The sequence below is a fragment of the Amblyomma maculatum genome, chromosome 1 (genome assembly GCF_055883805.1).
Source record: "Amblyomma maculatum isolate TAMU_Amacu chromosome 1, ASM5588380v1, whole genome shotgun sequence".
NCBI lineage: Eukaryota > Metazoa > Arthropoda > Arachnida > Ixodida > Ixodidae > Amblyomma > Amblyomma maculatum.
This window is the reverse complement of record NC_139344.1, coordinates 267,693,531-267,706,454: the sequence shown is the minus strand read 5'-3', so window position 1 is coordinate 267,706,454 and position 12,924 is coordinate 267,693,531. Positions and strand designations below refer to the sequence as shown.

General features: G+C 45.8%; 2 protein-coding genes across 10 annotated transcripts in view; one reads left to right on the top strand and one right to left on the bottom strand.

Moving 5' to 3' along the window:
• LOC146206485 (serine/threonine-protein kinase haspin homolog) overlaps positions 1–8,888 on the top strand; it is a 64,489-nt gene extending 55,601 nt beyond the window's left edge. The window contains exon 9 of the mRNA XM_084591203.1: positions 8,665–8,888. Within this exon, the coding sequence (XP_084447329.1) occupies positions 8,665–8,884 (220 nt within the window). The 3' untranslated portion in view covers positions 8,885–8,888. The remainder of the gene's footprint in view (positions 1–8,664) is intronic.
• Positions 8,889–8,947: 59 nt separating this feature from the next.
• The window catches only part of LOC146206484 (uncharacterized), a 252,153-nt gene continuing 248,176 nt past the window's right edge, over positions 8,948–12,924 (bottom strand). For all 9 annotated transcript variants that reach the window (XM_084591193.1, XM_084591194.1, XM_084591197.1 and 6 more), the window contains one exon: positions 8,948–9,964. In XM_084591193.1, the coding sequence (XP_084447319.1) occupies positions 9,881–9,964 (84 nt within the window). In that variant the 3' untranslated portion in view covers positions 8,948–9,880. The remainder of the gene's footprint in view (positions 9,965–12,924) is intronic.

Genomic DNA, 12,924 nt, shown 5'->3' with positions numbered 1-12,924 from the left:
CGTCGATAATAAGCGCACAGCCCAAGGAACCTGCGCACGGCTTTCTTGTCGGCGGGTGGTGGAAAGTGTGCGATCGCATCCGTTTTCTCAGGGTCAGGGCGAGCACCATCTTAACGATATGACCCAGGAACCGCAGTGCCTCGTAGGCAAAGTGGCATTTCTCTGCTTTCAAAGTTAGCCCTGATGACTTGATAGCTTCTAGCACTGTCCGAAGCTTTTTTAGGTGGTCTTCAAAGCTAGAGGAGAAGACAACGACATCATCCAAGTATACCAGACAAATCTGCCACTTCAAGCCCGCCAGCACAGTGTTCATTACTCGTTGAAAAGTCGCAGAGCACAGGCCAAATGGCATTACCTTGAACTGAAAGAGGCCGCCTGCCGTAATAAATGCGGTCTTTTCGCGGTCTCTTTCGTCGACCTCAATTTGCCAGTACCCGCTCTTCAGGTCCATCGACGGGAAGTACAGTCGAGCGCGATTTGAAGGTTTTAGCGCGAGCGTCGACCGGGAACATGAACAGCGCCATGGCCCAGAATTCACTACCGAGGCGAGGGAGGTATTAGGCCAGCTTCCCTCCCTATTTTTGCTTTTCCTTCAGCAGCCGTCACTCCCTGCAGGGACGTCACTTTCTTTTTTTTTTCTTTTGGTTCTGCGAACAGGCAGTGACCGGTGTGCGCACGACGTATTCTTCGGTATTATCTGAAATTGGACTCTTTATCGCAACAAATAGAAAGCTTAGAATAGAGAGAAAGGGCGGTGAGTTTGTCGCGGGGGTGATGGTTGTTGTATGGAACAGCGAACGAGGGAGAGAAGAGTGCAAAATGATAATTTTTCTTGTTCCAAACCCGGCCGTCAGGTGCCTAGAGTGCTAGGCTGGTCGACGCTCGCGAGATAACATTCAGATCGCCCTCGACTGTACTTATTACAGAGACGTTCCAGTGTGTCGACAATGCCGGGAAGCGGGTAGACATCCTTCTTCGTTATGCTACTCAGGCAGCGGTAATCAACGCAGAAGCAAAGTGTGCCGTCTTTCTTCTTCACCAAAACGACTGGTGCCGCGCCCAGAATAGCCCAGGGGTTCATCGATGGCTGAATCATGTCATCACGCAGCATTTCCTCAACTTGATCGCAGATGGCGTGGCATTCTCGTGGCGATTAAAGCCCCTTGATACTTTGAAAGTTAAGGCGGGGACACATGTCCGAAAAGAGAGTGCTCCGACGCGCCGCGTCCGGACGTGTCCGATCCGGCAAACCGGCGCTCGCCGCCAGCGTACAACCGGGCAGATGTCTCCGGCAGTCCGCATGCGAAGCCTGGCGAAGCGACGCTCCGGCGTGTGGCTGTAGCCAATGCGAGCGCGAACAGCGGCGACGTCACGGTGACGTAGGGGTGTGCGGTGGAGCGCCTTTCGGCTCCACCGTCGAGGTAGAGTCCCTAGTCGAGGTACCTTGGAGGTACTACCGAGCAGACGACGCGGACGCGCCGGCATCTGAAAAACCCTTCAGTATTGTTTCTTGGTGTGCATAAAAAGTCACTAAATATAGGACTGTCAACTACAAGCAAATTGTGAAGATCGCCAGCCAATACTGAAGAGCTGCTATGAGTGATAACTGCGACACAGGCGAGTTTGTTCGCCCAACCACTGCTGCTGCCCGGTCGATCGCCAAACGTCTGCTCGCTCCGCTGCCGAATGCGACGCTCAAATCGAGCTTATGTTCATTCTATTATAAGATGGCCTTCTCAGTACCCTGATGATGAAATTCGAACCTTTATTACAGCGTTGGCCCGTTCCGAAGCGCGGTCCGCTGCCTCTTCGGTAGGACACCGGCTAGGCCTAGCGACGACTAGGGCAAGCACGAATCGGTGAAGTTCGTCGCTCAGCGCGTCCGCGGGTAGCATCGTTGCCGAAAGCTTCGTACGTGTGCAGGCTTGCTGTTGTTGCACGAGTACAGCAGACAATCCCTCTGATAACATCGCTGTTTTGTCATTTCTTGTACGAGCGTGAATTCATGTGAAGGTTATCAAGGCAAGCAACCTTCCGTCTCCGCTGCGCAGTGGCACCAGCTGTGGGCGGAGCTTGAGGGAGCTCGCTCGCCGGACGCGCGGTGCTCCATGTGTCCCGGGCCCCGGCTGGCACTGCGGCGGCAGTTCGCATGGTTCGCATGCGGCGTTCGCTGCGGCACGCCCGTCAAGCTTTCGCACATGTGTCTCCTGCTTTACGCCAACGATTGAACTTTGCCGCCGCCGCGCTACCTCCTCGCCTCCTCCTCGTCCCTTGTGCGCCCCTTCGCTGAAGGCCGGCTCTCCGCCCGATTTCCTGAGCGACGATTGGTCTCCCTGCCGTTGTCCTTGGAAACCAACGCGCGTCCGTCGTTTTCCTTGTGTTTTCTTTTTCCTTCACGCCATTTTTCTCCTATTCTCGGCGAGCGAATATTACGCGCTGTGCTTTTATTGCAGCGTGCAACTGCAGCAAGCGGCCTGAAGATGGTTATGCGGTATTCATGATACCTCAAGGCAAGCGTGACGGCTTGCGCAAGAGTCAATGGATTTACAAGATTAGTCGAAAGAAGTTTATTCCTACAAAGAACAGGGTTGTTTGCGACGAGATGCGCCTTTCTCACTCCCCGTAATAACGCGTCACCTGACGCTGCGTTTTCTATTCCTTCTTGCTCCTCAATATTTTAGCGGCGGCAACATGTTCATTGTATAAAAATAAGGTTGTCCTCTGCAGCATGCTGAATATTCTGCGAGGCTCCATCATTTCACACGCTGTCGACTTCTGTAGTCAGAAATACGGCACTATAATCTGCTTTTTGCTGTCAGTGATAACTAGAAAAGTACAGTCTCTCGACTGCATTTGTCGCGATTATGCTAGGATCCCTGGCCTCCTTCACTAAAAATCAAAATTGGGGCTTGTAGAGGAGCTAGTCTTTCCAGCTTGCACTTGTAGTCTGCGTCGGTTACTCAGGAGCAATGAATGCTGGCCCTGAAAAACTCTTTGGCAAGTAAACCCGAGGTATTGCGGGTAATCTGCACTAGTTAGGTCGTACGGCATTTTTTTTTTTCAATTCTTGAATGTGTCTTGCCATGCTTCGACGCACGCGTGGGTTAAAAAGCATGCGTTCCGTTTCATCAGGGATACGGTCAATGTGCAGGGGGTGTTCACATGATCACACACGCTTCACTTTGACCATGACTACTAGGTGTCGGCAGGTTACCTTCGCTTTGAAAGCTGGAGCTCTAAAACCGCGATTCCGCGTATTCATTTACTGCGAGAAACGTTTTCCCATCGATGTCAAATCAACCGGAATCATTGCATCAATTTTCTGCATTTACGAAACTTAAACAATCAATAATGATTATAGTTATGATGTAAAAATAAGGGAACATTTTGTGAGCAATAATTCTTAGCAGACTGTAACATATTACTCATTTCAATTGTATGCAAGAAGATTTTTTTTTTCACCTAGCCTGAGTGATTAACTCATCGCTCTATGTTCTAGCTACATTTCACTGAAGACCGGTTTGAGCCGCCAATATTACACGAACTCGAAAAAAAAACTGAGGCCTAACGCAGTTCCATCAATTTTCTCTCACCGACCTGTCCTGAAGCAAAGGAAGCCTCCTCGACAGAGACATGAACCTCGCGCTGATAGTAGTCAGTTATTTCTCTGGTTTGCTCTTTTCCCACCTTCATTTATGAGAAAATAAGAAAGTATAAGAATTAAAAGTCAATGTATAGTTGTCTCGTCAGATATTATGAGGTAATAGAGACATAACTGACAACGTAAATCAATGAAAATTGAAGTATATCAATGGGTCATGGGACGGCATCAGACTAAATAGTGATGGTTATGAATAGTGATAGCTAATGATGGTGACTGTTACGGATATTAATAGTAAATGATAGTAATAGGCCCGGATAGTGAGGTGATAGTGTTCGTTGCGAACAGTGACAGTTATGATAGGTCACTTGACGGCATTAGTAGATATAGTGATAGGATAGCGATAGTTAATTAATTGGCAGTTATATGCTTTCTCATTTTCGCTCGTTGAAGACTTATGTGCCCCCTGTTTTTTATTTGATTGTTGCGTTCAATGAAATTACGCTCTTTTACATAGCGCATGAGGCCACAGCATGCTTGCCCCAGAACTTCAGTGTGTTGGCAATAGGGCCCACCACTTCTCCCAGTGTACCCTGCTGTCTTTCAACCACACGCGAAGTCAGTGAGTGGCCGGGTACTCATAAAATTATTTCCTCCATCAGCATCATATCAAGACAGCCGTGGCAAACCTGTTCCTTGGCTCAAAGTTTGGTTTTATGCAAAATTAACGAATTAATGCAGATTATTGTGAATAGCTAACTAGCACAGTGCCATTACACTTGACCTAAGCTTTTCAATGGTATACGGTTCGATGTTGCAGCTAGAATTTAGATTTTAATTGCAATTTACTAAATATCAATTAATTTGGCCCAGTAATTGATCAAAATACATGTACAATTAACCAATAATCCAATCTCATGGTTGATCACGTGACATATACTATGCTTAGACAGATAGCTTGACAGTAGCGAAATAGACTAAGTCCTGCTTTGACCTTCTCTGATCTTGAAGTTCAAAGCACCAGCCTGGATCGTTTTCCGAAGTTTTATCGCGGTGACAGATTTCACACTCTAAAAAAACAAACACGAAATCAGAGGCAGTACTAGATTAGGTGCACAAAGAAACACCTTATCATTCGACTTAAAAAGTGTCTGCAGCAGAGAAATCGCCTGAAAGCTTTGTTTATCAGTATTCCCCATTCAAACAGCTCTAAGAAGAAACCAATCAATTCATGAACGTTACTTTCGGCATTCTCAATGTTTTTCTCGCAATTTTTCAAAAATTTTTAGCACTCCTGGAGCGCAGACCTGGCCCAAAAGCTCGCGCTTCACTCACTGCTGCGGCCGGCCGGCTGGCGCCAAGGAGAAAAAGCGTGTCGTGCGCAGCGCTCGCCGCCGCCGCGCGAGGAGAATCGAGGAGGAAAGCGCGGCGCGGAGGAGAGCGTCGCTACTTTCAAATATCAAGGAATTTTATCTCCTCCTCCTTTACCCTTTCTCCGTGACGCTCATGCACCTAGGGCCCTTAGAAACGCTGTTGCTAGTGGCCCGAGTTTTCATAGCAACAGCGTCGCTGTTGCTAATGGCCCGACTTGGCTAACCCTAAATTTTGACGTCATTTCCGCCACACTTTCTCCGATGCATTGAGAATCAACGTTACTAGTTGTTGGGAATGGCAAGGGCTCTCCTAAGTTGTTTCCTTCCTCCATGGTCTCCACCCTGGACGGTGGCGCTGACATCGAGGCACCCTATGCGTTCGTCTACTGCGTCTATGCGTTCGGTAACCAAGGAAAAGCTTTTTAATACATAAAAGCCAACAACGCTATCTTATTCATCAAAAAGTAATATTATTGTGCAAAAACTATTTTAAGATTACCGGTATATAAACCGTCTTCGTCAGACAAGACGAAATCGGCCAATTGTCAATCCAGGCCGAGACATCACTTTCCGCCATCTGGTTCCCATAGCAACCAAAGGAGGCGAACTTGCTAAGCCTAGCAGCTCGTTTTATCGCTAAAATTTGCTTGTGCGGGCATCATGAGACATACCATAAGCTTCGTTGGCCTTTCGTTTTCCATGACCGCGTGACACCATGGAGCGGTGATGACGAATGTGTGCCGAGGCGAGCGGCCGCCGCTTGGCCGAACGCCGCCATGGTGCCGTAACCTAAGCGACCATAGCAAGCGCGGCAAGCGACCCAACGGCGGCTAGGGGCGAACGCTATTTCCGAGAAATAGGGGCCGCCCCTAGCGTTAACCCACGACCCCAAGCGCGTCTTACGCTCTGCGCATGCGCAGCCGACTGGGGGCGAAAAATAGGGTTAGCGCCCATAGGAATACATGGAACCGAAATATTTCTAAGTAGTTTTCTTATTTCACGGGGCACCTGAGATGTCTTTATTCGATACAGAGCAACCATGAACATCCTAGAACAGATCACGAAAGTATGAAACCTCAATAATGAAGCAAAGTATTTTTAAAATAACGCGAAACGTATGCAAGTGCGAGTTTGGAGGGCGACACTCAGAAACACACGTAAGCACAACTTACCGCAACATTTTACTCGGTTCAGCAGTGTTGAACCCTTCTTTTTTGGTGAACGTCTTGTATCACGCCCCGACATCATGTTACATGGCACACTACATTCCCTTGCAAGTACTGCAAGTCTGACGATTTGCGGGACCGTTCACAGCACGATAAACTGAACGCGCACAGTTGCAGACGGCAATGCGCCACCGGCGCTGTTGCTAGCAGACGCTCCGGAGCTGGAGGCGGCCGCGGTGGGCACCGCCAGCTACGCGTCGTCTGCCGCAATGCGCGAATCTCGTTCGGTTCATATTCTCGTATGGCGTTTGACAACTGCTTTATAAATGTAATTATGTCTAGCACGTATCACTGGAGCGACAGTATTATCAAGCTTATTTACCCTAAGCGGTAGCATATCAGACTGTAAGCAAAACTGCGCGATTCGCTACACCCAGCTTGCCTTTTGGCGGTGTCTGGATTCATAACACAGGTTATTCAGGGAGTTTTAAAAGTAGACTGCCTCCTTAATGACGCACCATACTTTATCACACACTTCTTCAAAGCGCTGGTCAACGTTTAACGACCGGCCACCACTTCCGCTGCTCTGCGAAATGAGAAAAATGTTCCGGTAAATTGTGTTTACATGTTTTTCTACGGGTCGCCCTCCCAGCTCGCACCCCAACGTGTTTCGCGGTATCTTAAAAATACTTCGCCTCGGTAATGAGATTTTATATTTTCGCTATCTGTTCTAGGATGTTCATAGTTGCTTCGTACCGAATAACGACATCACAGGTGCCCCGTGAAATGAGAAAACTGCTTAGGAATACTTCGATTCCATGCATTCCTATGGACACTAGCCCTATTTTTCACCCCCAGTCGGCTGCAGCGCCGCAAGCGCCCCCTTTGTTTGTAAACATGGTGTTGGTCTATACTTGTATAACATAATGAAGCCGATTTATTCTCAAGGTCGGCCACAATCTCCTATGGTAGACTCGAAGCAAAAGGCTTCAGTTGTCCTTCAAATGAGTGAATATAGCGAAGTATCTCTAACTTATCTTTGCACCTTCTTCTGTCTAGCCGCTTCTGTCAGCATTGTGGAGCAAGAGTCTGAGAGCATATTTATTCTGCAGGTATTTTGGACTTGGCATGGTGCCTTCGAAGAGCTGGGATGTTACACAAGGCACAGATGAAACTTCATGGACAAAGCGGGAAGGATGAGCACAATACACCGAACGCAATGCTTCGAGGGATGTGCAAGTGTTGACTGCAGCACCATCAGCGGCCATCACTGGCATCCATTCCATTTGATCATTCCATTTGTACCACTAGAAAGTGTTCTAGTTCACTATAGCTTGGGTTCAGCAACAACGAAAATTCAGGCACGCGTTTCTTCCAGTGCAAAGCTCTTTCAGCAGCACAGAGTGGGGCTTGAGCACCAAGCTTGAAAAAAACTAGAGCAGATATTTAATTTAGACGGCAAGCTCGATCACTCCGCTGCCCTCTACAAAACATGCCAGCCATAGTCAAAAAGGTTGAAAACAAAACCTGGAAGCTGCCCAAGCAGAGGAAGGCAAAGGTGAAAATGAATGCTATCAATTTCACAATGTTATGCAAATGGCACACCTTCAAAAAGAACTTCACGTGTTCCTTGGCAATAGAAAATTCTGCATTTAATATGCCATCTCAATACCTACATTTTACAGCAGAATCATGCAAATACTTATATGGCAAAATGTTGTTCGAAGTCTTTTCAGAGGTTGCACCTTAAATGATAATTATGCAGCCTTTTACATATGCAGAAATATTTTTCATGTTAAGTATACAGCAGTCAAGTACATATTATTCATGTATGGAAAAGGATTTCAGTAGGTTACACCAGGGTGAGGTGTAACTATAAGAAAATTTCTTATCAAGACCGATCATAACCACCTGCTTTAAATTTTGCTGCCTGGAACATATCCTCAAAAAGCCACAGATTGGGCACACAGTATATGCAGACACATTAGCATGCCATATCATGCATAAACGCATAGTGTTGGCTTGGCGATTGGTCAGGGGCCACAGGGTAAAGTGGAGATCAGTTGCTTGTACCACGAAGTGCTGCTGTGCAGTTCTGCACTTGAGAAGTAGTATGTGGTTATTTAAAAATTACAGAAAGGAAGGAGAACATATTTGTCTGCCACAGCATCTGCCATAGAGCATGATGCGCCTTAACTGCAGCAACAGAAATAGAGGGACGAGAAGACAGAGGAAGGGGGCGACAGGGAGAACAGACAAGGTAGGGTACAATGAAATTAGAGGGTCACTTCAGCTCTGCCATAAGGGTTTGATTGCCCTCTTGGTGCCTCCGCACTGAGAAATTGACACTGCTGTGGTTTGCTTTGTGCCACCATGAGGGATTTTTCATAACATACTTTTACACTGAAAATTCAGGCCGCCACATGCACTGCCCTCCAGATTCTCTCATTACCAGCCACGTACAAAGCATGGCGAGAACTGAACATTCAGTGCACAGGCTCACAAGTAATCTTTTTCTCCACAGGAAAAACTGGTCAACATTTCTACCAGAGACAAATGTGCAGGGGGCCTTACAGTTCCTGTATGAAATGGAGGTTTTCCTTCGGAACCAGGACTACGACGAAGAGATGCTCAAGACTATTCGCAGCCTCAAGACTGAACTGAACAAGTACAGAGCACTGTCAACATTTGCAAGCCGTTCAACTGTACTGCCAAAATTGCTGCTCCTGGAGACCAAGCATTAGAGCCATGGTGCTGAAGAATTGTGTAACTGATGCCTGTCCAATAACATGCTCCACAATGCCATGAGTGCTTTCAAATGAACACTTTAATAAGAACCATTAACATCAGCCATACACTTTCAAATAAAAACAGTGAATTTTATATAGACTGGCATTACAGTCAATGACATTTTCAATATAAAAATATTGCTATGAAATATTTACAAGTACAAACTCAGTGCTACTGTGAGTTGTAAGATAATGTCAATCAATGGAATTTGAAACGGTTGACTATACCGATGAGATGGTGATTGTGAAAAACAATGAAAACAAAATAAACAAAAGGACAAAAAGGAACGAGGGCAAATTGAAGCTCACTACTCACAACTACGATGTCATATATATATATATATATATATATATATTTATAGGTAAATATATATATTTATGTATAAGTACAACACTATTATTTTACATGGCAACAGCGCAGACACATTCTGCATTGTTTATTGTCATTTCATAGCATGTAACTCCAAAATATAGGACATAATGGGAAAGAGGCAGAGGTGCGCCTACAACATAAATAACAGCTGTCGCACGCACGCACGCACACACACACACACACACGTTTGATCCAGTTCAATTTACAAAACACCAAGTACAGCTGGCCCCTGGTCAAGTAACAAGAAGGGAAGCGTACTACCAACAACTGAAATGTGGCTTATATTACAGGAGAGAACACACACATCCAAATAACTCACTGCCAGACTTTATAGGATGAGGGAGAACAAAATGTACAAAACTAGTCGAGACAAGAAACATGGTGCAAACACAGCTGGTGGCAGGCTACTAAACCTGCCGACAACAGGCTAATTGACCTGTTGCGACAAGAGGGATGGCGCAAAACCCAGTCGGTGGGCAAGCCGAGACCTGCCAGATGCGTCCAAGGCAGCAAGGCCAAAGATCACTTGGAGGGTCTCTAAAACATTTTGGGGTTCCTCTGCCTATGGCACACACTTCTCATTTCTTGTTGGTGTTTGAAGCAAAGTTGGCCTGGAGAGTGCCCAGGGCATCTTTCACAGCATGGTAGATAACATTTTTAATCTGCAAAGACAGCAAACATAACAAAACATTTTTAATCTGCAAAGACAGCAAACATAACAAAACATTTTTAATCTGCAAAGACAGCAAACATAACAAAACAACACAGCACCACTGTGAATATACGGATAGTACCGAAAATTAACTAACAACTGATCGCGATGCTCACAATGTCAAGTAGCCTAATTCACACATTTCAATGCTTCTCTTTCCTCTCAAATATTTCTAGCAAGCTAGAAGCTGTGTGTTGCTAATCATACCTCTCATGCACTTGCTTTTTCTAAAAGCATTCTTTCACATCCAAGGAAGATTCATAAAGCTGCTAATAACAGTTCACACATAGTTCATACCTTAACTCTCATGATGATGGACTGATTTTTTATGGCGCAAGGGCATCTTTGGCCAAAGAGCGCCAAAACACAAGGTGAAGTGACAACTGAAGTTAATAAAATGTCCGAGGTGAGGTGTTTAATCAAGTACTTAAATACGATGGTGTATAGGGCCTAAAAACACTGAGTTAAGGTGTTTAGTGGTCTGAGTAAAACTGAAAGGGTGAGGTGTACGTGTTAAAAGAATAAGTTGCCTCAGCAACAATTTCTTTAAAAGAAAGCCATTTAATTAAAAGAAACGGGCTGATGCCCATGTTGATAAATGACTCCATATAAAAAGCCTACTTTTAATAAATATTTAAAAAGTCTTTCTAAAGGAAACATTGGATGATCGCCAAGAAAGATGGATGGATGTGTCAGTATTTGTTTCGTGTATAATTCAGAAAAGTGACGTCTCCTATGCTGTTCAAGTCTGACATTCAATTAAAATATGGAGCACTGTGAGCCGGCAACCGCATCTCGAACAACGTGGTGCAGGAGAGTTCGTTAAAAGGTATGAATGTGTTGTGTATGTGTGACCTATTCTCATCCTGCACAGAGCTACTTCTTTGAATCTGTTTTGTTTTTCTGTAGTGTATCTGCCTATCCTTGGTTTTATTGTGTGTAGTTTATTCTCAGTTGCCGTGTCCCACTCCTCTTGCCATTGTTGTCTGATCGTGTTTTTGATGTGTGGCTGGAGATCCTGATATGATATGTTGTCAGTGTCTGTAGTGTTTCGAAGGGCAGCTGATGCAGCAAGCCTATCAGCTGCCTCGTTACCTGGTATACAGCGGTGGCCTGGCACCCAACACAGTGTAATATTAAGTTCTACTTTATGGGCAGACATAACGGAGTTATAAAGGGAATTCAGGACTGGGTTCTTATTGTGCCACTTTCGAAAGGATAGGGACATTAAAACACTGAGGGAGTCTGTGTAGATGATCGATGTCTGTATTTTCTTTTCTATAATGTGTCTCACAGCTAGCAGGATTCCATGGCATTCAGCGGTAAATATACTTGTATGTCTGTTCAGTGTTTTTGAAAGTGAAAAGAGTGGTCCATGTGCTGCACAGGACACTTGAGCAGACTTCGAAGCATCGGTGTAACATTCATCACAAGTGTACTTCGCCTGAAGTAACATGAAGTGCCGCTGTGCTTCCCCACTGCAAGAAACGACAGGTCACAACAGCATGCATTTCCCAAGGAGCAATTAAGTCTTTTGGTGAAGTTGTATGAAGGCTGTTAATCGGAACGTCCAGTTGTTCAATATGCGTGGCAACTCTGGATATGGCGGTGTTAGAGATGGTTTTCTTGAGAAGAGTGCTGTGCTAGTTTTGTCAAGCAGGAGCCGGCGACATGGATGGTTCAGTTGGCATAGTACCTTCATAGCATAAGTTACACAAGTAAATTCTCTCCTTCGTTGCAGTGACCATCGGTTCGCATCGACATAAAGGCTAGCAATTGGGCTAGTTCGAAAAGCGCCCGTAGCGAGGCGAATACCTTGACTCTCATGAGCAACAGCATAGTACACAAGTTACTGGCATTTTTTACTAAAGAGGGGGGGAGGGGGGGGGGGGGGGGGCAGTAGAAAATTAGGTGGGTGGATCAGTTTAAGAAGTTTGCAGAGCTCAAGTGAAAATGCAGCTAGTGGAGTATGGGGTTAATTGCAAGAATATGGGAGAGGCCTTTGCCCTGCAGTGGGTTTAGCCCAGCTGATGATTTCCTTGTTTTTTACGACCCAAGATACAGTGTCAATACTCCAACTGACGAAAACTAAAACCTTCACAGCAGTCTCCATGAAACTGCAGTCCCACACACGAGTTGCTATCCTGCCTTTTCAGCTATCTGCCACAAGTCCCACCTCTAATTGTAGTGATCTACAGATGACAGGATTAATGCCAGTCTAGTTTATAGCCATGTGTGGACTACATCATGGCACGACAACAATATGGCTTGTGACACTGCTGAAGGCAGGGCTTGCTAAACCTGGCTGAACCCTGCTGCCCTGCACAACCTGGAAGGCTGTAGACCTGTTTCTGCAGGGCACTACTGCACACGTACAAATTGCCTTAGGCAGTGCGCACGGGTAGAGGCAGGTCACAGTGGCTGGTCATGGATCCTGGATATACAGAATTGTCAGAATATCCCCTTGAAAACTCCATGAAAGAAAGTATAGGAATGGTGTTCTATCGAACTCCCAATCATGGGAACATTTGATATAACTATCTGCGCGTTGTGCCCCTGCAAGGGCAGTTCTCTCAATGGCGGTCACTTTTCGCAAAGCGGAGAAGTCAGCTGCGCAGCTTGGGCATCTGCTGGCAGAGCAATGCTGTAAAATTGCTTGGAGAGGTGAACATCAAGTTCGACTGAAAGTGCCCTACTGTTTTGGCAGGTTTTTTTTAACGTGACATCACTATAATGCAAAAAAGCCAAAGTTTGGTGCACCGGTTGTGCAGTGAAACCAACCTTACAAACCAAAGGCTTCCGGTGGCCTGCTTTGCTGCTGAAGATGAAATCAACTGTACTCTTATGTTCACTGTATTATAGCATCGAGAGTTTGCCATAAACTTAGAGCTCTTATAATCAGAGGCGGCT